The sequence below is a fragment of the Ceratotherium simum genome, chromosome 38 (assembly GCF_057802395.1).
Source record: "Ceratotherium simum simum isolate JZ-2026a chromosome 38, ASM5780239v1, whole genome shotgun sequence".
Classification (NCBI taxonomy): domain Eukaryota; kingdom Metazoa; phylum Chordata; class Mammalia; order Perissodactyla; family Rhinocerotidae; genus Ceratotherium; species Ceratotherium simum.
The window spans coordinates 301,956-324,292 of record NC_141937.1 but is presented as its reverse complement, the minus strand read 5'-3'; the positions used below and the strand labels follow the sequence as shown (position 1 = coordinate 324,292).

Here is a 22,337-nt window from a genome sequence, read left to right as displayed (position 1 = left end):
TTCCTCAAAAAATTAAAAATATAAATACCATGTGACCCAGCTATCCCACTACTGGGTATTTATCCAAAGAACTTGAAATCAACAATCCAAAGAGACTTATGCATCCCTGTGTTCATTGCAGCATTATTCACTGTAGCCAGGACGTGCAAGCAACCCAAGTGCCCATTGACTGATGATTGGATAAAGAAGATGTGGTATATATATACAATGGAATACTACTCAGCCATAAAAAAAGACAAAATCCTCCCATTCACAACAACATGGATGGACCTTGAGGGTATTATGTTAAGAGAAATAAGCCAGAAAGAGAAAGACAAACACTGTATGATTTCACTCATATGTGGACGATACACTAATACACGGACAGAGAGAACAGTTTGGTGGTTACCAGGGGAAAGGTGGTTGGGGGTGGGCACAAGTGGTGAAGGGGTGCATTATATGGTGCCTGACAAATAATAATGTACAACTTAAATTTTACAATGTTATAAACTATTATGACCTCAATAAAAAAAAAAAAAAAAAAAGATGTGGGCTCAAGAGTAACCATGATCCTCCTTGTCATCACAGCAATTAGCCAACAAATGGCTTCTATTTACTTAGTGCTGACCACGGGCCAAGCTCCGTCCCGGAGGTACCATTATGATTCCAACTTTACAGATGAGGAAGCCAGGGGACAGAGGTCCAGTAACTTGCTCAAGGTCCCAGGGCTGTAAGCCCAACCCATTCCACCACCCCCACCCCCCCATGCTCCAAAGGTAACGGATGTGTTCTGATGCTAGCTAGCAACAGCCTTTCGGTTAGCCGGGGCTAAACCAGCTGAGAGTCTCCTAAGCCAGCCCGCACTGGCCACTGCGAGTCTTTCCGCAGAACCCTGGCGTGGGGTATGGTGACCAGCGGCCCCACGCACCCGCACAAGAGTGCCTGAGCACGAACCAGGAAGCGATGCCGCAGCACCGACGCCCACGGGAAGCCCCGCGCGGTTTCCGCAGCAACGGGCGCCGCGCCTGCGCATCTCGCGCCTCCGGCGCCTGCGCGGCCCGCCCCCCCCAACGCCTGCACCTCTCTCCCCCGGCGTCTATGGGGCTTGGCCGCGCAGGCCCCGGCCCCGAGCGGGGCGGTCCCTCGAGCGGAAGTGGCCCAAGCGGAAGCAGAAGTGCTTAGAGCGGCTGTGCGTGGCCAGGGTGGGGCTGAGGGTGGCGCGGCGCGTCTCCGGCGGTGCTGGCGCATCTCTAGGTAGGGCCCGGGCTAGGGGCCAGCGTGGCGGGCTGCGCTCGCAGTGCTGCGCCGTCGCGTGTCCCAACTGCCCCGCTCCCGTGCCGGCCTCGCCTCTATACCCGCGCCTCTGCTGTCACCTCACGCCCCTGACCCCCGACCACGGCGCTGCGCCCTGCCCTCTCCTGTCGCCTCACGCCCCTGACCCCCGACCCCGGCGCTGCGCCCTGGCCCTTTCGGGGAGTTGTGGGACCCGAACCTCCCTCAGGAGGTGTGTGCCCTGCGGATCAGCCCGTCATCCTTGGCTTGGGCACGGCTGTCTGGTCGCCCCCAAGGGTGTCCTCTGACCTTTGCACCGCCTCCCCTATGCCCCTGGGCCCCTGAATCGGGCTCACGCTGCTAGTACCAGATCTCCGGGGGTGTGGGGCGGGGGAGACGGACGGACAGGGGTCGGCGCCGGCGGGTACCTAGACTCGCAGAGGACACTAGGGCGGCGGAGCGGAGGACTGTCTGAGTCTGCCAGGGAGGGCCCGGTTGGCAGGTGTCCGCACAGGAGGGCCATCTGAGCCGAGTTCTGAATGAGGGGGAGCGGGGAGGCGATGGGGCAAGAGGCCATTCATCCTGCGGAGGGAGCAGAAGGTTCGAGACCTGGGGTTCAGATAGTCCTACATATACGGGAGGTTAGAGGTGGGAAGTGGCAAGGGCTGAGGAGGATCTGGAACAGGGAAGCGTTGCGATGAGACCTCAGTGACAAAGGAGGCAGTCTGCGGGTGTGGGGACGATGGTGTGGGGTGACTGCTTCTTAGGAAGATGTGTGGTGGTTCTGGATAGAGACATTTGGACCTGAAGACCTGGACACAGTGGTGGAGAGGACTTGGGGCAAGTCTGATGGGAAAGGAGTGAGGTGGTGGTGTTTCTGACAACTTCCAGATTTCTGGCTTGAGTGTTTGAGTGGATGACTCAGAGATGGAGAAACACAGAATGGGGAGCAAGTCTGGAGCAGCAGGTTCCTCACCCACCAGATGTACAGTTGTCTGACTGCAGCTGTAGCCTGAATACTGGATATGGGAATACTGAGTTGTGTTTCACAGTTCCTCCAGGTCTAGTGTCATCCTTTTGTTTTGTCTTGTCTCTGTGTCCTTTCTGTATCATGGCCTCCCGTCTATGTGTGCTCTTTGACCTGCTGGTGTTTGCACCTTGCTGTTAGGAGCTACCCCCTCTGCAGCACCATAGCCTTCACACGTTCTCTGTGTCTTGATTTCCCCATCACCTGCCAGCTCTAAGCTTTTCCATAGTGGCTTTTTCCTTGACCTCACCAATCCTTTTGTCTTTCCTGACTAGTTGTGTTCATGAAAAGCACCGACAATACCATAGCTGTGTCAGGTCCTTCACTACTCATCTGTCCATACATACTATTTCTTGACCACTTAACCTCCCAGTTTCTCTGTGTAATTTCTAACCACCTAATCTTCCAGGCATATGGAAATCTCTAATCACTTCTGGCCCACTGTTTTCTCATCTGTGAACTGAGAAGACTGCAGTAGGTGATGTCTGAAGTCACTTGTAGTTTTCAGTATTCTGAGGTTCTACCCCATCCCTGAACCTGAATCAGGGTGTCATTTATGGGGCAGATTTACTGTGAAGCTAATGAAGTTCAGGTTTCAGGGTTCTTCACTTTCACGGGCCCCTTCCAAGGCACAGAAGGACCTCTGTGGTCTTGTGTCTATAATTTTCCTTTTTTTTTGGTGAGGAAGATTGGCCCTGAGCTAACATCTGTTGCCACTCTTCCTCTTTTTTTTTTTTTGCTTGAGGGAGACTGGCGCTGACCTAACATCTGTGCCAATCCTCCTCCATTTTGTAAGTGGGACACCACCACAGCATGGCTTGATGAGTGGTCTGTAGGTCCACACCCAGGATCCAAATCCACAAACCCCAGGCCACCGAAGCAGAGCACACAAACTTAACCACTATGCCACTGGGTCGGCCCCTTTTGTATTCTTTTTTAAAAAGAGAGACCCCAAATTGTATAAGTTTCAGGCCCAACACAACTTGAATCCCTGTGAAACTGACTGTCATATTCTGCTGTCTTGGTATTTTCGTCCTTGTCCTTCAGACTTGCCCCTCCCCACCTTCTACTCCTTCTCTTTCTTATGTGTGCTTGTTATTGAAGCTTGGAGGGAAAATATGAATGAATGGAGCTGATCGAATCACTGCTGTAACCTGGCTTTAGTTTGCTCTCCTGTCAGGGAGGGAAATTCCAGAGATTGAGGACTCAGCACAGTGGGTAGAACCTTTGCAACAAGGCATGTGTTCGATTTATTTCACTGCTGGGTTGCCACCTCCTTGAAGAAAAGGTTAATGGTAGGAAAGAAAGTGCACTTAATTGAGATCATAAAAGCAACTCATCTCCATGGACACTAGGGTTATACTCTGGAAATTCATTCAGAGGAATTAATTGCATCCTTTTTTTTGTTAGTTTGAAAATGAGGCAACATTAATGCTATCAGTTATTTTTATAGAGCTTTAGAACAAATATAAGTAACTTTTTATTTTAACTTGCTTTTAGACATCTGTTTCTTCGTAAGGTATTCCGTTGGGAAAATTTTCAGAGTTTTAAAACATGTAATTTAAGGTTTAAATTATTTATCTAAATATAATAAGATATTTCTAAAGAATTTTTAGTAGTACAGATGGTCGCTGACTTACAGTGGTTTGACTTAAGATTTTTCGAGTTTACGATGGTGCAAAAGTGATACGCGTTCAATAGAAACTGTACTTTGAATTTTGATCTTTTCCTAGTCTAGTGATATGTGGTGGGATACAACCATTCTGTACCCATACAACCATTCTTTCTCACTTTCAGTACAGTATTTAATAAATCACATGAGATATTCAGAAGTTTCTTATAAAATAGGCTTTGTGTTAGATGATTTTGCCCAATTGTAGGCTAATGTAAACACTCTTAGCACAGTAAGTGTAAGGTAGGCTAGGCTAAGCTATGATGTTTTTAGTAGGTTAGGTGTATTAAATGCATTTTTGACTTGATATTTTCAGCTTACCGTGGGTTTATCGGGATGCAACCTCATCATAAGTCAAGAAAGATCTTTAGTTTAAAATCCACCAAATTGAGAGGTAAATCATTATCTTACTTTTACAAATAAGGAAATCAGTGATGTACAAAGAGATTAAATGATTTGTCTTCAGTCAGACAGTAAATCAGGGCCGTTGTTAGCCAAAAAAGCCAGCTCCTGAGCACTTTTTTCCGTATAAACAAATGTTACTCACGAGGGAGGAATAAGCTCTTACTGTAGAGCATCTACTGTAACATGGGCCAGTGTATCTGTGTAGCTGCACACATGCACATGTAGATGCTAGGTTCTATAACAATGTGCAGTAGTAGTGCTGTTCCCATTGGTACTGTAGCCCAAAGAATTAACTCAGTATGGATTCATGCAAGTTATTTATTTATTTTTTTTTAATTTTTATTTATTTATTTTTCCCCCAAAGCCCCAGTAGATAGTTGTATGTCATAGCTGCATGTCCTTCTAGTTGCTGTATGTGGGACGCGGCCTCAGCATGGCCGGAGAAGCGGTGCGTCAGTGCGCACCCCGGATCCGAACCCAGGCCGCCAGCAGCGGAGCACGCGCACTTAACCGCTAAGCCACGGGGCCGGCCCCATGCAAGTTATTTTAAAATCATTGACAATAAAACCATTGCCAGCCAGGAATGCCAAAGCATTGCCAAGAGGAAAGTAACTCTTTTTGAACAGCAGAGTTTTCTGGATAATTTGGTTTTGGGTTTTTGCCCATTAAGCACCCAAATCTCCCATTTAGGATGGAAATCTTCCTAAAATATGTTATTTCCTTGCTTTCGTAAGGGACTATGCTGAATGTGATATAAACTTTCCCTAATGATCCCAAGTAACCATTTAAAACATAATTTGTTATGTTGTGATGTAAACACACAACATTGGTGTTAGGGCTTGTTGAGCTGTTGCCCCTATTATTTGTTTGAAGTTTTTTTGTCTTTCAGCTTTTTTAGTTTTTCTGGCCTTTTGCTTTCACTGCATTAGCTGTCCGCAGTTCTTACCACTGTCGTATGCCTGTCTCAAATGCCTTTCCATACCTGTGGGCTTAGGAGCTAATTGTCAGCACTGAATAGAAAAATAGTCTGTAGATGATAAATCAGAGCCTAAGGAAGTATCATGAATAAATTGTTTTAGCTTTAACCCATGAATTTCTTTCTTTATATTGGATTCTTATTTTGAATTCTGGAAATGAGGCATACATTTTTACAGGTACATACTGTATTCTCCTCTTGCGTATTCAGTGACTGTGATTTTCACACTGTACTTTATGGGCCTCTAAGAGGTTCTGTAGAGCTGCAATGAGCCAAGGGCTCAGCATTCTGTTAGGGCCCCTGTGACTGGGAGAGCCTTCAGGAATGAGAGATCTCTGGGCTAAGGACACGCCCTACAGGGTAGTTCTGCAGTGAGTGATTTGATCACTCTGAAATGCAGCAGCGTTAGGTGGGGTGTGGCCTAGTGAAAGGAACACTGGCTTTGGAGGCAGATGGGTTCAGATCCCAGCTTTATTTTTACTGTCTGTGACCTCAGGCAGGTGACTTCATGAAGTGCACACTGCTGGCTGCCACCCAGCAACCAGCTCTTCCTTTGCTGGCAGAGCATGCCTTTTACAATAGAGTCTGAACACAACTGATAATGTGCCAGTGGGACCGGGGGGATGCCTGCTACGGGGCTTTTAGAATAAACTGCACATATTTAAAGTGTACAGTTTGATGTGTTTTGACGTATGTATGCATACCCCCAGGCTTGCTTTTCTGATGGACCCTGAGCCTTCGTTGCCACACCCCCCCGCCCCCAACGAACAATTGGTCTTGTTCGTTGCTGTGTCCACAGCTGCTGGCACAGGGCCTGGAATATAGTAAACACTAGATGAATATTTACTGAGCAAATGTGGGGATTTAGATCTCATGCCCTTGGTATATCTGCGGCGGGCCAGAAGAGAGTCTCTCTACCCTCTTTTGTCTTTTGCAGTAGGAAATAGGGCTCAGCATTCCACCAGTCTTGGGGTTCTTCCAAAATAGGGAAGGTGTTCGTGTATTGGGTAGCCAGAATGACCAGGGTTCATGATACCCCCTCATTTATCTCCAGTCTTGCCTCCATCCTTTCTCCACGACGTAGGCAGGGCAGTGTTTCTAAAATGCACTTGCTCAAGAGCCTTGAACAACATTTGATTTCCCTTGGGATGAAGTATAAACGTTTATGTGTGGTTTGCAAGCACCTTTGCTGTCTGACCCTGTCTACTGCAGCCTCATCTCTCCTCACTCTTCTCTTACAACAGAGGTTCTAGCTATACTGAGGGTTTTGGGTTTTTTCCATTTTCTGTGTTTGAGGAATACATTTATAATATAAAATAGTTGCAAGTTAAACTACTTAATAGAACAGATATTTTAACATCCATTTAACATGCATTTAACAATAAAAATGACACCTTATGGACTTTTCAAACGTTTTATCCCTTATTACCCTTGCTTCATGCCTCCCGGCTGCCTGCTCTCCCATCTCCATCTGGCTGTGCATGCCTTTCCAGCCTTTTGTCAAGTCTCACTTTGGATGCCTTTCCTCAGGACAGCCATCATGGGTGCCACCTCTGGTCTGGGTCTTCCTGGTCAGTATTCCTGTGCCCTCTACCCTGTCTCTGTCCTGCGGTTATGCCCAAGGGATTATTGCTGGTTGGGTGTTTTCCTGCTGGAGTGTAGGCTGCTGGAGTGCAGGGACCCTGGCTGCCTGTTTATAGCTTAGTGTCTGCTGTAGGGAGTGATGTAAAGGTACTTGCTTGATGAGTAAACCAGATTTATGCTCAGATAAAATTACCTGGCATTGTTGAGGAGAACTGAGTGTTTTTTTTTTTTTTTTTGTGAGGAAGATCAGCCCTGAGCTAACATCCGTACTAATCCTCCTCTTTTTGCTGAGGAAGACCAGCTCTGAGCTAACATCTATTGCCAATCCTCCTCCTTTTTGTTTTCCCCCCTTTTTCTCCCCAAAGCCCCAGTAGATAGTTGTATGTCATAGTTGCACATCCTTCTAGTTGCTGTATGTGGGACACGGCCTCAGCATGGTCGGAGAAGCAGTGCGTTGGTGCGTGCCCGGGATCCAAACCCGGGCCGCCAGTAGCGGAGCACGCGCACTTAACCGCTAAGCCAGGGAGCCGGCCCGAGAACTGAGTATTGATGAGGTATAACTACAAGTGGACAACCTTGTTGGAGAAAAACTACCAGTATGTGCTTTTACTTTGACTCAGCCATTTAACATCTAAGATTTATCCCAAGGAAACGAACAGAGATGTGCTCAAAGATTTATGTACATGGATTTGTGATTCACGTTCTGATTTATGGCATGCAATATTGGAAATAACCAAATGTTCAACAGTAGGGTGAAATAACTCGTGTTTTATCCACATTGTGCATCGATTAAAAATGACACAGAAGGAGAAGGTTGACAAAGATTTGGGAATATATTCATAATAAATTTTAAGACACAAAGTAGATTATGATCCCAATTTTTAAAGTGAATGAATAATAAGAGACTGGAAATATGTACTTTGTTGTAGTCATTGTCTTTGGAAGGTGAGATGAGTACAGTCACTCATGGCTTGATGATGTCGACACTGAGAAACGCGTTGTTAGGTGATCTCGTCCTTGTGCAGACATCGTAGAGTGTATTTGTACACACCTAGTTGGTATGGCCTACTATGCACTTAGGTTGTATGGTACTAATCTTATTGGACCACGGCTGTGTATGTGGTCTGTCATTGACTGAAACGTCCTTATGCAATGCATGACTATAGTTTTTTTTCTTTGTACTGTCTCTGAATTTTCTGCAAAGAACATGGCTACTATTTTAATCAAAAAAGTTTTTATAAATACATTCCTGATATTAAAAGTAATCTAGCTTATAAAAATCATAAAGATAGTAAAACCTCACTAAAATTTATATGGCTTTGTTTTAAATTTTGAGATAATATTAGAATTTTGACTGGTGCTGGGCTGATTTTACTAAACTTTAGGCAACCGATGAGAAATGTTTGATGAATAAATTTGTAATATAAAAGTGCATCAAGACAATTTATGAGGTAGGTTTTATAAATGTTATTTTGCAGGTCAAAAAATGAAGCTTATACAGTGAAGTAACTTTTTTGAAGTTTCACTGCTATTAAGAGGAGGTTAGAATTTGAACCACTTCAGTTTTGTTCTAGAGCCTTCCTTTTATCAACAATACTATACTGCCTAGCATTCTGTCGCTTCTCCCAAGGACACAGCTAAAAGGGGTCGACCTACCAACCACTGAGTGTCTACATCAGCCATGTACCAGTTTTCTGAATCTTGGCACCAGTGGTCATGGCCAGACTGTGTTCTGGAGGGTCCTGCAGGGCATCCTGAGTCTGAACATCTATACCTGGATGTATTAAAGTAATCATAATAACTACAGGCTTCCCATTTCTCATTTGAATAAGCTTCTTTGAGGTGTCAGCGTTTAAGAAAAAATTATTCTGACACTTATTAAAATGGTAAGGCAGACTTTATTCAAGACTATTGCAATAGGGATGTTGCAATGGGGAGAGAGATGGAGCTCAACTCCAAAGATAGCAAAGATATCTGGGTGTTTATAGCCAACCAGCAGAGTGAGGGGGTCAGTGAGAGAATCAAGGGTAGGGGATGAGGAATTTGATCAGATCTTGAGGTGATCGTATATCGAGGGTAGGGGATTTTCTATAAACTGACTCAGTAGGATTCTTGCTAAAACTGGACTTGGCAAGGATGAATGTGGAAGCCCAAGGTCGAGCCTTAGTCTAGAAGAGGGCCAAGGAGCATGACTAAAGTTTGGCCAAGGAGAGCGTCTTTGTCAGTAGTTTTATGAGTCCTGTGTGGAGGTCCTCTGAAGCATTGAGACTAACCTAAGTGGCAGCCACCTTCAGTTCACTTATTCACCTGGTTATTTGTCTGTGCATTCATAAATACTCAGTAAACACTGGGCAAACACTGTTGCATGTGTGGGCGTGGGGTAAATATTAATCTCTTGGAATTTTCAGTCCCTGTTCTTACCCTACTGTGTTGAAGGGGTCCTTGTAAGTTTCTCTTTTTAGGTGGGGAGGAGAGGAGAGAAGAAAGAGAGCAGACTCCAGATACTGTACATCAAGCCATGAGAAGACCTCACCGAGAGGGCCTAGGCCCAGCCAGCTGTTATTGTCATTGAAAGAAAAATTATCTAAGACTTGGAAATGAAGCAAGGAAAAAACGGGACTGCATGTTTTGTCACTCATACTGGGCAGTTGCTTAACAGAGGCACCCAAGATAGTTTAATTTCCTAACAGAACGCACCTCGCTGACTCTGCTGTTTACTCTTGGTTAGAGCCCAAACACTGTGATGTTCATGTTAATTTGTAGATTTTTGTCTTGTAGAGATACAAATTATTTCTGTCTGATAAAAAAGTTCAAAGGTTATAGTTTTATTGCTCTGTAGGACATTAACCAGATTTGTCTCCAACTTAAGCTTATTTTAGTCAACTCCAGCTCTTCAAATGCCCTCTGAACTAGCTTCCCTTCTTACAGGCTCCCTCCTTAATTTATATTTGCATGGGGGATGTCTTTTGGCCTTTGAAAATTATGCTGTGACACCACTGGGATGCTGAGTGTGCCTTAAGGTGATCACAACTGCTGGTACTGGTTGTCCTTCTGCAACACTGCTCTTCACATGGAAAGTGTCCCCGTGAGCTGTTGGTGAGTCCATTTGTCCTTGTGTCCCAGGTGACTCTGGACGTGTACTCTGACGCCTTCTATCAGTGGCGGGTAGGGTTGATATGTTTTTGCTGAGACATGTCACTCTTCATTTCTCTAAGTGTTTGTCAGTTGAAAGATTGTGAATAAAGGAGCTTCTGGACTTCTCTTTCCTCTTCTCTCCACTTCCCCATTTAGTAGTAACCCAGTACATTGGGATTGGTCCAGCTGTAAGGGGAGGATGAAGCCATTCCTAGGAGTGAGGCCACCTCCGGCATAACACACTCCCGCTGTACTTGTGTCCCTGCTGACTGCTCCTTCGTAAAAAGTCCTGCGTGATGCTCTTTCCCAAACCAGCTTGTCAGCCAGTTGAGGGTGGTGACTCCACTTTGTATTCTTTCTTTGCCCACAATTGGAGTATATAAACTTGTCGATTCCTGATTTTTTATATGCCTGTGCTTTGATGCTTATTTATTCATTCATTCACAAATACTTACTGGGCCTCTCGTGTGCCAGACACTGTGCTGGGTGTTGGAGATATGACAGCAAGTGATGTCATCTGCCCTGAGGAGGCCCACAGTAACGGAAGTGATTCCCAGACTGTATTTTGGGCAGTAAGACTCCTACCTAATGAGACATAACTTCTGTTTTTTTACTAAACAATTATCTAGATAATGGAAATTTCCCATGTAATTTACAGGTTGAATAAATGAAATTATGTGTGTGTATATATATTTGCAATCATCCTAAAAACTACCTTTAGAGAAGGAAAAACCTCAGTATATGCTCTTAGCAATAAAAGGCTTAAAGAAACCAGTAAAAAGTTATTTAAAAAGGTAATATCCACAGATTTTGTCTTCCTAAGCATTTATTTCACGCTGAGCTAACAGCATCAATGGGTGGCTGGTGTGAGTGTTCAATGCTCTGAAGATGCTGAATACCAGAAGGCATCCTCTAATGTCACAGGTCCCAGATCTCTGCCTATCCAGATTTTTCTTTGTAAATGCCATAGAACAGCACACTGTAACTTCACACTCCTGAGGGAATTTGTGATTCAAAATGTGAGAAATTGGCAGTGTGAAAAACAGGAAAAGTCAGTGCATGTTTAGTTAAAATAGTTAGCTTTTCACCACTGGGGTGAGAAAGGAGGAAAAACATTTGAATAGAATCAGAGTAGAGGCTGAGCCCGACTTCTTGCAAAATAAAGAGAAAGTGTTTTGAGAAACTCAATGTTGTCACTTGCAGTTTGAGTAGAAAAATGCTTGAAACAAAAATCCCTTTTTATTGGTGAGGGAAAGCAGCCAACCCAGATGTGGCAGAGCTGCTGCACAAATGGGGGCCCAGGTCTGTGTAAGGAGCTGGGAGTGACGGCGGGTTCTATTTTGCTCACTCTCCCAGGTTTATCTCCATGTGTGTGTATTGGCTTCATGTGCGTCTTGAACAATCCCATGACTAACTAGGAACTCCCACTGGCTGCTGGTGAGCTTGGTGGGAGAGGATCCTCAGCACCCAGCGCGGAGCCTGGTGAAAGAAGGGGAGTCTCCTCTCGTAATATAGAAACTTGAGTCAGACTCCAAATTTGTAAGATTTGCCTTTGGTCCACTTGTCCTCAGCAAACCTTGCAAGCTTGCTGAACTCAAAGCTTGGCACAGAATAATGCCCTAGAGTCTATGACGTCTGAGCGTTGTCTTCTCTCCATTCCCACCGCTCTTCTGTGTCTTACATCCCCTTCCCAAACCTGTGCCTACCTACTTTGTTGGAATGTCATAAGAAAAACCACCTGCTTCAGAAATATGATGTAACTTAGTAGGTGTAGGATCCGTGCCTAGAGGTCCAGGCTGTAGAACCACCTTAGAGTGGAGATGATCATAAAGTTCCCAAGATAAACTCTATACTTGTCATAGCTCTCCAGTGGTTTGGGGTATATGGATTCGTGTATTCCATTATATTTAATGAGCAAGATTTCTCTAAATTTCAACATAAATGTGTGCTATTTATATCCACTTTTTATATGTTTTCATAGTAATGGCTATTAAACAGATAACTCCAGATTCTCCTGTTAGGGGCCAGTATCCATTACCAGTCAGTAAATTCTCAAAAGATAAGCCTGTGAGAGTGCCTTTTCTCAGCTTAGTAATTTATTTACATTTTCTTTGTGAAACAGAACTTAGGATTTTACCTGTCAGGGTTGTTTTGTTTATTTATTTAATTAAATTAATTAATTAATTAATTTTTGTGAGGAAGATGAGCCCTGAGCTAGCATCCATGCCAATCCTCCTCTTTCTGCTGAGGAGGACTGGCCCTGTGCTAACATCTGTGCCTATCTTCCTCCACTTTATATGGGATGCCACCATAGCATGGCCTGACAAGCGGTGCGTTGGTGCACGCCTGGGATCCGAACCCTGGGCCGCCAGCAGCGGAGCGCACGCACCTAACCGCCACGCCATGGGGGTGGCCCCCAGGGTTGTTTTAAAGACTAGACTTTGTGTGTGGAGTGTTCAGTGCTGGCTGGTGGGAAGTGAGTACACTGTAACGCGGGAGCTGTTACTGATGCTTCGGCCGCTGACGGCCACTGCCCTCAGTCCAAGCCTGCGAGAAACATCATTTATTCTTGTGTTGCTTTTTGCATAATAAGGGTTTTTTTTGTTTTGTTTTATCAAAGAACATGAAGTCCTGGTGACTCTTAAAGAAAACCAAAGTGAAAAGAATAAGCCATTAAGATAAAAGATGTCATCGTGGAATTTTTTCTATCGATGGATGTTACCTATCTGAAGAATGTCTTATATTACTTCTTTTATTATATGTAAGGACATCTTAATTATTACATAAAGTACTCTGCTTGGATTTTTTTTTCCAAATTTTTAATTCTAACTCTTTAACTACTTTGTATGTTTTTACATTTTGGCATAGGCAGTTTTCTATTCAAAGTCAGTCAGTCACCATCTCAAATGTTATAGACATTTGGCATAGTGAATATTTATGTCGTTTTCTTTTTAACACCTTTACTGAGGTGTACTTGACATACAGTAAATTGCACATATTTACAGTGTACAGTTTCACAAGGTTTAGCACGTGTTCACCTGTCAAACCATCACCACAGTCAAGGTGGTGAACATATCCATCACCCCAAAAGTTTCGCCTTTGTAAATCCCTCCCTCCCACCTGCCCCAACCCCAGACAACCACTGATCTGCTCCCTGTCACTACAGATAAGCTCAACTCTCAATGAACTAGAATTTTATATCAATAGAATCGTAGAGTGTGTACTCTTTTTTGATCTGGCTTCTTTCACTATGCAAAATTATTTTGAGAAACATCCATGTTGCATGTATCAGTTTATGTTTTAGGTTTTCAAAATTCTATTTGAGTTCCTGGGTGGGAAATGTTACTCCTTTGAAAGCTTAATTTGTTTTTGAATTTGGTTGAGAAATCTCTTGTATAATAGTCTTAGTGAAAAATCTTAAAAGATTTGCTATCCTGTGTTGTTCTTGTGAAAGTCCAACTGAAGTAACTTATACTTAAGTAAAGTTCTTCATGTGTTTTCATTGAAAACTCTTTAGGCTCCTAACCAGTATGTTATGTTACACATCATGTTGGTGACCAGAGTTTTTATGGAAATAGAGAGTGAATGTTAAATATTGTCCTGTTTGCTTTGGAAGGTGCCATATGTCTAGTGATGATGCCATAATTACTCGTTTATTTTCCTTTCCAGAACCTTTCCAGGAGTTCAGTTATGGGTGTGAGAGGTTTGCAGGGATTTGTGGGAAGTACCTGCCCACATATATGTACAGTAGTAAATTTCAAAGAACTGGCAGAGCACCACCGAAGCAAGTATCCTGGATGTACTCCTACCATTGTGGTTGATGCCATGTGTTGTCTCAGATACTGGTATACTCCCGAATCTTGGATCTGCGGTGGCCAATGGCGAGAATACTTTTCTGCTTTGAGAGATTTTGTTAAAACTTTTACAGCTGTTGGCATTAAGTTGATATTCTTCTTTGATGGCATGGTGGAGCAGGATAAGAGAGATGAATGGGTGAAACGAAGACTCAAGAACAATAGGGAGATATCCAGGATTTTCCATTACATCAAGTCACACAAGGAGCAGCCCGGCAGAAACATGTTCTTCATCCCCTCAGGGCTGGCCATTTTTACGCGATTTGCTTTGAAGACCCTGGGTCAGGAAACTCTGTGTTCATTACAGGAGGCCGACTATGAGGTGGCTTCCTATGGTCTCCAGAATAACTGTCTTGGAATTCTTGGAGAAGATACTGACTACTTAATTTACGATACCTGTCCCTATTTTTCAATTAGTGAGCTCTGCCTGGAGAGTCTCGATACCATCATGCTCTGTAGAGAGAAGCTCTGCAAGAGTCTGAGTCTCAGCCTGGTGGACCTTCCTCTTCTGGCCTGCCTCCTTGGCAATGACATAATCCCGGAAGGCATGTTTGAAAGCTTTCGATACAAGTGCTTGTCTTCCTATACCTCTGTAAAAGAGAACTTTGACAAAAAAGGCAACATTATTTTAGCTGTAGCAGACCACATATCTAAAGTTCTTCACTTACATCAAGGTGAGAAAAAGCTAGAAGAGATATTACCTTTGGGACCAAACAAAGCTCTTTTTTATAAAGGAGTGGCATCATATCTTTTGCCAGGACAGAAATCGCCATGGTTTCTCCAAAAACCCAAAGGTGTAATAACTTTGGACAAGCAGGTGGTATCCATGTGTACAGACCCTGAATCCAAGCAAGAAATTTCCATGTGTACACACCCTGAGTGCAAGCAAGAAGTTCCTGTGTATATAGACCTTGAATCCAAGCAAGAAGTTCCCATGTGTACACACCCTGAATCCAAGCAAGAAGTTCCCACGTGTGCACACCCTGAATCCAAGCAAGAAGTTCCCACGTGTACACACCCTGAATCCAAGCAAGAAGTTCCCATGTGTACACACCCTCAATCCAAGCAAGGAGTTCCCATGCAAACACACTTTGAATCCAAGCAAGGAGTTCCCATGTGTACACACTTTGAATCCAAGCAAGGAGTTCCCATGCATATACATTTTGAATCCAAGCAAGGAGTTCCCATGTATACATATCCTGAATCCAAGCAAGGAGTTCCCATGTGTACAGACCCTGAATCTAAGCAAGGAGTTCCCATGTGTATAGATCCTGAACTGAAGCAAGAAGCTCCCGTGTGTACAGATCCTGAATCCAAGCAAGGAGTTCCCATGTGTACACACTCTGAAATCAAGCAAAAATTGCCTATAGGTACATACCCCGAATTTAACCTAGAAGCACTCATGTGTACAAACCCTGGAATTAAACAAGAAGACCTGATGAATGTGGAGCCTGAAATCAAGCAACAAGTAACCATGGTTTCAGACCCTGAAATCTTAAAGGTATCCATATCTAATATGTCATAATTGAAAATGTATCCACTGATGGACTTGTCAGTGAGTATTTATTGACCACCTGCAGTGGTTAAGGCACTATGAGGGAGACAGAACAGGACCCTAGGAGTTTAGTTAGGAAGTATGACGTAATGCATGTGAAAACACACGTGATCAACTACATTTGATATTGTTACATGACTATTACAGATGAGAGCTCTAGGAATTTGAAGGAGAGAGATCATTGTGCATTAAGAGAGAGGTTCCCGGAAGAGGTAGAACTGGAGCCAGACCTTAATGGGGGCTGAAATTTGCTTTGACTAGGCAACAACTTGGAGGTTGTGGGAGCACTAAAGGTGTCGAGTTTGGATCTGTGTCACCTCGGGGCACAGTGGTAGAACAGTAGGCTGGAGCATGGAGTTTGAGGGGAGAAGTAGAGAGAAAAAATTGGAAAAGGTAGACTGTAGCCAGATTGTGAACATTGTTAAATACCACACTGGGAATTAGGACTTAATTCTTAGAGCACTGTAGAGCCCTTGAGGGTTTGATGGAGGGCCACTATTGATTAACTGCTTGTGATGTGTGGAGTTCTGTACTAGGCATTACATATATTACCTCTTTTAATCCTCCCCATGGCCCTCTGAGACGGGCATTCCCCTGTGTGACAGATAATGCCACATGAATGTCCCAGAGGCATCTCACCGTGTTCAAAACCCACGAACCTTTTATTGTTCCTGACGTTGTAAGTGTCACCATCTCGTCTAGTTACACAGGTTACAAATCTAGGAATTCTCTCTCCTTTTTTCATAACAAGTTTCTCCCAAGTCTTGTTTCTTTGAGCTGTCCAATGACGCTTACCACCCTAGTCCAAGCTGTCTGTGTCTGGATCCTGCAGTAATCTCTAAGAACTCCTCCTGAAAACACTTTTGCCCCTTCCAATCCATTGGTCATGCTGCATGCAGAAATAAAGCCCTGTGCTTTCATTTCATAACTCTTAGGATGGAAACAATAGCCTTAACAAGGCTGCGGCACGCCGTCACCTAGCAACTGCCTACATCTCCAGCTTTGTCAGCCACTCGTCTCAGCACAGCCTTCATGTGTTCTTCCTCCTCCTGGAAAGCATCCTCCCCTTCTGCTCGTTAATGCCTACTAGTCGTTTCTGTCACAACTAGGCAGCCACACACTCAGAGAAGCCCCTGACCGCCCAACCTGTGTTGTCCGCTGTGTGTGCCTGACATTCGTAGCACGTGCCCCACTGGAATTTCATGTTTGAGTCGTGTCTTTCCTGCTAGACTGTGGTAGGGCTGTGAGGGCAGGATCTAGTTTGTTTTTCTCTCTGCTGAACCCCGGTGCCTAGCATACTGTCTGTCTTGTAGCAGCTGCTCATTAAATCTTGAGTGAAGTATTCCTTTTGTCTTGTGTTTTTTTAGGTTCTCTCCTTTGTAACCTCTTCCCTCCCTTGGATTCTCCTATCTTGAAAAGTCACCACCTCTTTCTCTGTTACATACATTGTAGCTGACAAGCTAATTTATTAACATAGAAAATTAGAGTAAAACTTAGAGTGTGATACACACTTTAAGAGAGTTAGAGGTGAAAAAGTATTAAGGAGTTAAGAAAATTATTCTCCCTGGAAGCATTGTTAAGTGCTTCATCGAGGAAGAAGATTGTGGGTTGGGATGGAAACCTTCAAGTGGAAGATTGTGTGGGATGGAGCCTTAAGAAATGATGCACTGAGAGATCAGGAGTGAATGAGGACAGTGTAATCTCAACAAAAGCCTGAGGAGGCAAGTATCAAGAATGAGAAAGAAATGGCCAGGGGTGTCCATGCTGCAGAGGTGGAGTGGGACTAGGACTCGGAGGCAGTTAGACTTGGCAATTAGGAGGTTCTGGTGGCCTTAGAGAGTTGTTGTTGCACAGGGTGGAGGTCAGGTGATGGGCGAAGAAGGCGGGCTGGGGCTGTAGTGCCTCTCTCAGGAATCCTGGCAGTGCAAGTGCTCTGGGTGGAGAAGAGGGCCGGGAGAGGCCTGGGGGGCCTGCCTGCAGGCAGAAGGGAGGGCACCCTTGTAAAAGGGTGGATCGTGTGTTGTTCACACAGTGACTTTCCCATTTATTGAACTTAATTGTATCTTTGAAATCAATTAGAACTTTCTCAAGTTCCCCTTGCATTCTTCCTTTAAAAATTTTTGTAGTGGAGTCTTCCAGCCCTATCAAATAGATAACCCAGATTCAAACATGTATGATTTTAACCACACATAGTCACCTTAGAAATCCTTAGGTGAAGAAGGTGTACAGGGCACCCTGGGCACACGCCCACAACCAGATAGCTATGTTTTTTCCACGGTAGAACATTTTGGAAAATCAGTTAAATTTAAGAGTAAATTATATGGTTTACATAATGTTGGATAAACTGAATTATCTCTTTAGAATTTTTAGATTAGGTGAATGTATTAGGGTTTTTTCCAAGTGTGGAATGCTGTATATCTCCAATTAAGAGCAGAGATAAAAGACACTTAGATGATACTGATCTAATTAATGAACTAAAATGATAATTGTAGAGAACTTATCTGAAAACCCTGTGTACACCCAGAAAAGAATGTTACATCTCAAATTCTGTACAACTGCCAAAATTGAATATTTCTTGGTAGGCTGAGTATAATTTATTATAACTTTCTAGATAAATTTGTCAAAATACCAATTCTTTTGAAATAAAAAAGAATCAGAAATGGAAGAGGGAATAGGAAAAAGAATTAGAAGCACTTGTGCCTTAAAAGGATCATGAAATACATGACTAATGTTTCTGATAGATTCTGTTATCAAAAGGGGTACATAGAGAAAAAGGTCACTTCTGATAATCTTTGATTGGTTAGAATATCAAGTAATAACTCTTTAAAGTCTTTTTTTTTTAAATCTTACTGACCTTAAAGCTGCTAGCCTGTCTTGCCCTGTTGATTTAAAGAAATTTAATCAGTGAAATAGAAATTTTATAGTACATCTAGCCTTGTAATAATAGTTAACACTTACTGAGCATGCAGTGTGTTCCTTGCCTGGTGTTAAGTGCTTTCCATATATTAACTCATTTAATCCTCACAATATTCTGTGAGGTTGGCACTTTTATTAAACCTGTTTTATATATGAAGAAAGTGAGGAACAAAGAGATTAAGACTCAAGTCTACAATAATGATTCGACGTAACTAGAACTGCTTAAGTATATATAAATAATGAGACACTCTGATTTGCAGAGTTATAGATATTCCAAGTTATCCTAACACCACATTTTAAATTTTAAACACCACAGTTTTTTTTAAATTTTTTTGGTGAGGAAGATCAGCCCTGAGCTAACATCTGATACCAATCCTCCTCTTTTTTCTGAGGAAGATTGGCCCTGGGCTAACATCCGTGCCCATCTTCCTCATCTTTGTATGGGACACCGCCACAGCATGGCTTGACAAGCGGTGCGTGAGTGCACGCCCAGGATCCGCACCAGCGAACCCCGGGCCGCCGCAGCGGAGCGCGCACTTCACTGCTTGTACCACCGGGGTGGCCCCATTAAACACCACGTGTTAAATGCCTTGGTGGCAGACTGTTTGGATTTAAGTTTTGAATAGTAAGCTAGATGAGTTTATTCCTGCAGTAATAAGAATGTTCTTCAGAGGAAAATAAGACCTGTATGTAGGTTATAGGCCTTCTGATCTTAAGTACTTATTTAATGAGAAAGTGGAATCAATTTAAATCATATATCTTATCACCGATCATGGGCCAACACTGTGCTGGCACTGCAGGGCAGAAACAAATGAACACTCAGCACATAGCTTTTGCTCAGTAAAAAATTATTGAACAAATGAATGAATGTGTTACAGCTTCTAATACCAAGCAGTTTATAGTTTAATAGGAGAGGTCAGACAACATAACTACCGTAGGGTAACTGTGAGTTGAGCCCCATAAGACAAGGGGGAGGTGAGTTCTGGATGGGAGAGGAGGGGAAAGGGTTTATAAAGAGGGTGACGCTTTAGGTGAACCTTAAAGGGAAAGAGACTTGTGAAGTGAGAGGTTGGGGAAGACTAGAAGGGATGAATTTCATGGAGCACAAGTGGAGATAGGAGAGGACTGAATATTCTTGAGGAACAGTGAAAGTGTTCCATTGTGAATGGACTGTAGCAGTTTCTGTGAGGGTGAAATGGTGTGTACAAGAAAAGGAGATTGAGGCCTTCTAGTGGGGCATTGAATGTTAGGGTGAAGAATTTGTGGTAGACACTCAGATGCTTTGATAAGGGTAGTGACTGGACCTCTGAATCCAAGAAGGCGGGATGTCGGTGATGTGAAGGATAGGTTGGAGAGGGGAGAAACTGGGACTAGGATGTCAGTTAAAGCCTTTTATAGCAACACTCACCATCAGGTACATAAAATGATGAGATACTGCAGAAGTGAGTATAAGTCCAGTAGATGGCTGGAGATTGGAGGAGGAGGAGGAGTAATAGAAAGTTTTGAGCCTAGAAGCCCAAAGGAAAGGAACACAAGTGCCAGCTTAATGTCTTGAGTTTGAGTGACAATTATTCTATTTCTGAGTGCCTTTAAAACACCAGCATGTGATAATAAGGTGTTGATTTTTTCTATTTGAAGTTTACTGTTTTGTTTTCAAGGAGAATCAGCTGTATTGTATTTAAATTTTGAACAGGTTGCTCGAGCACGTCATGTCCAGGCAGAGAGCTACCTGGTGTACAATATCATGAGCACTGGAGAGATTGAGTGCAGCAACACTCTGGAGGACGCGCTAGACCAGGCTCTGCCGAGCCAGGCCTTCGTTTACCGCCCTGTACGGCAGCGCGTCTACGCTCTCTTGCTAGGGGATGGCAGAGGTGAGTTGGTTGGTCTCTCTTAGTAATGGTGCTATTTGGAGTTGAATTCTGAGAAAATGCCCAGATGAAGTAGAATGCATTCTTGCAGGACACGGATACAATTAAATAGGGTTTTGTTTCTCTGTAAAATCTATAATTGAGAATACCACTCACATCTGTACAAAATTAAGAGTAAATGCTGTGGGACATCTGTATCTAATTAGTAAGCAGTTGATCAGTATTCGTTAAGAGTGCATTGTTTCTATAAAATGTCATATTTTTATGTCTTAAAAGGATTTGTACATTTAAAAAAATGTGAAAACGCTTTCCTCTTGTAGGAGTGTAGGGTATGTTTATTATTAGAAGACAATGTCTACTTACTCTCCCTCAAAATGTGATTTTCATAAGATAATTTTATAAAATCTGGTACATCATATTTTAAAATATAAGCAAAATTTTCCTTTAGAGTTTTTGTAATTAAGTTTATGTTTTTCCCCATCTATATTTCCATTGCGCAATAGCAACAATGGTATAGGGAGAGGACTGCCAATGGCCAGAGCAGCAAAATTGGGAGAACCTTTAATACTAAGTCTAAAATTAATCAGACCCTATAACCCTCTTTTAGGGATAGTTTGGGGGGAATTGGGAGTGTAAAAGAGCACTTCTTAGTAGAGACTAATGATGTTTAATGCATTTAGTTACCTCTTATGTAAGGCTTTGCCCACCCTAAACGGGCCGACTGGAATGTCATGGTCTGATGTGAGAGTGCTGTGAGGAGAAACGGGGTCTAGCACAGTATTATCAGGACAAGAGATAGAAGCAGTAAGATCCTGGTGAAAGGATGTCTGTGGCCCATTTGCCACAGATAACTCCATTATCTGTGCCAATAAACTCCATTATTTCCAAACATATCAATACGTTATTAATATTATTCTATTATTCCAAAAAGTAAATTTGTATAATCTAAAGGTAGTGGTAGAATCTTCTGATTAAAATGTTGTAATTAGGCCATGCTGAGGCCGTGTCCCACATACAGCAACTAGAAGGACGTGCGACTATGACGTACAGCTATCTACTGGGGCTTTGGGGGGAGAAAAAGAAAAAGGAGGAGGATTGGCAATAGATGTTAGCTCAGAGCCGGTCTTCCTCAGCAAAAAGAGGAGGATTAGCGTGGATGTTAGCTCAGGGCTGATCTTCCTCACAAAAAAAATAAATAAATAAAATAAAATATTGTAATTATCTTTTTCTTTGGAGGGGAGGGAGTGGCAGGGTTCTTTGAATCCAGTTTTATTAAATTCCTTGCACCACCCAGCATGTACTGCTTTTTCCCATCTGTGCTGTGAGAGTTCAAGCACTTATGTGACCTGAGGAAGAGATGAGAAAGATGTTTAAGCTGTTTTAAAAACAGAAACAAAAGAACGTGTGTAATAAACTTTGGGACCAGATATTGTTTAAATAGTTTTTTTCTGTTTCTTTTTCTTATGTGGCTCTCTGCCCATATTCTTTCTTAACATGAATGATTGCATGTTGACTCTAATGATTAAAAAAAGATATCTTCATCATAAAAAAATTTTACATTATAGAATAATATTTGCCTGGAATTGTTTTTAGAATGTTTTCTTTCCTTTTTTTTTTTTTTATGAGGAAGATCAGCCCTGAGCTAACATCCAATGCCAATCCTCCTCTTTTTGCTGGGGAAGATTGGCCCTGGGCTAGCATCCGTGCCCCTCTTCCTCTACTTTATATGGGATGCCGCCACAGCATGGCTTGACAAGCGGTGTGTTGGTGCACAGCTGGGATCCAAACCTGCAAATCCCAGGCCGCCGAAGGGGAGCACACGCGCTTAACCGCTGCACCACCGGGCCGGCCCCTAGAATGTTTTCTTAGATGAAGTTAAAATATATAAACTTTACTAACTTAAATTTTGTACTTTGTTAATGCAATTTATTTACAACCATATAGATAACTTTATTAGATAACCACAATAACAGGAAAAATTACTCAAATTGAACTTGTCTTCACAATTGATCTTCACTTTCCTATTTTCTTTCTCAGCTTTTTGGCTTTCTACATGAAGTTTACATTATTAGGATGTGAAAATAAAATGCT

At 43.0% G+C, this 22,337-nt stretch overlaps 1 protein-coding gene across 8 annotated transcripts in view; it reads left to right on the top strand.

The window, feature by feature from the left end:
• Positions 1-1,146: 1,146 nt before the first annotated feature.
• FAM120B (family with sequence similarity 120 member B) overlaps positions 1,147-22,337 on the top strand; it is a 96,524-nt gene continuing 75,333 nt past the window's right edge. For 4 of the 8 annotated variants that reach the window (XM_087424984.1, XM_087424980.1, XM_087424983.1 and 1 more), the window contains exons 1-4: positions 1,172-1,233; positions 12,671-12,811; positions 13,720-15,405; positions 20,069-20,249. In XM_087424984.1, the coding sequence (XP_087281110.1) occupies positions 13,741-15,405; positions 20,069-20,249 (1,846 nt within the window). In that variant the 5' untranslated portion in view covers positions 1,172-1,233; positions 12,671-12,811; positions 13,720-13,740. Of the gene's footprint in view, positions 1,234-9,010; positions 10,012-12,670; positions 12,812-13,719; positions 15,406-20,068; positions 20,250-22,337 lie in introns of those variants that run through there. The other 4 variants (XM_087424981.1, XM_087424982.1, XM_087424986.1 and 1 more) reach the window with 4 other exon arrangements.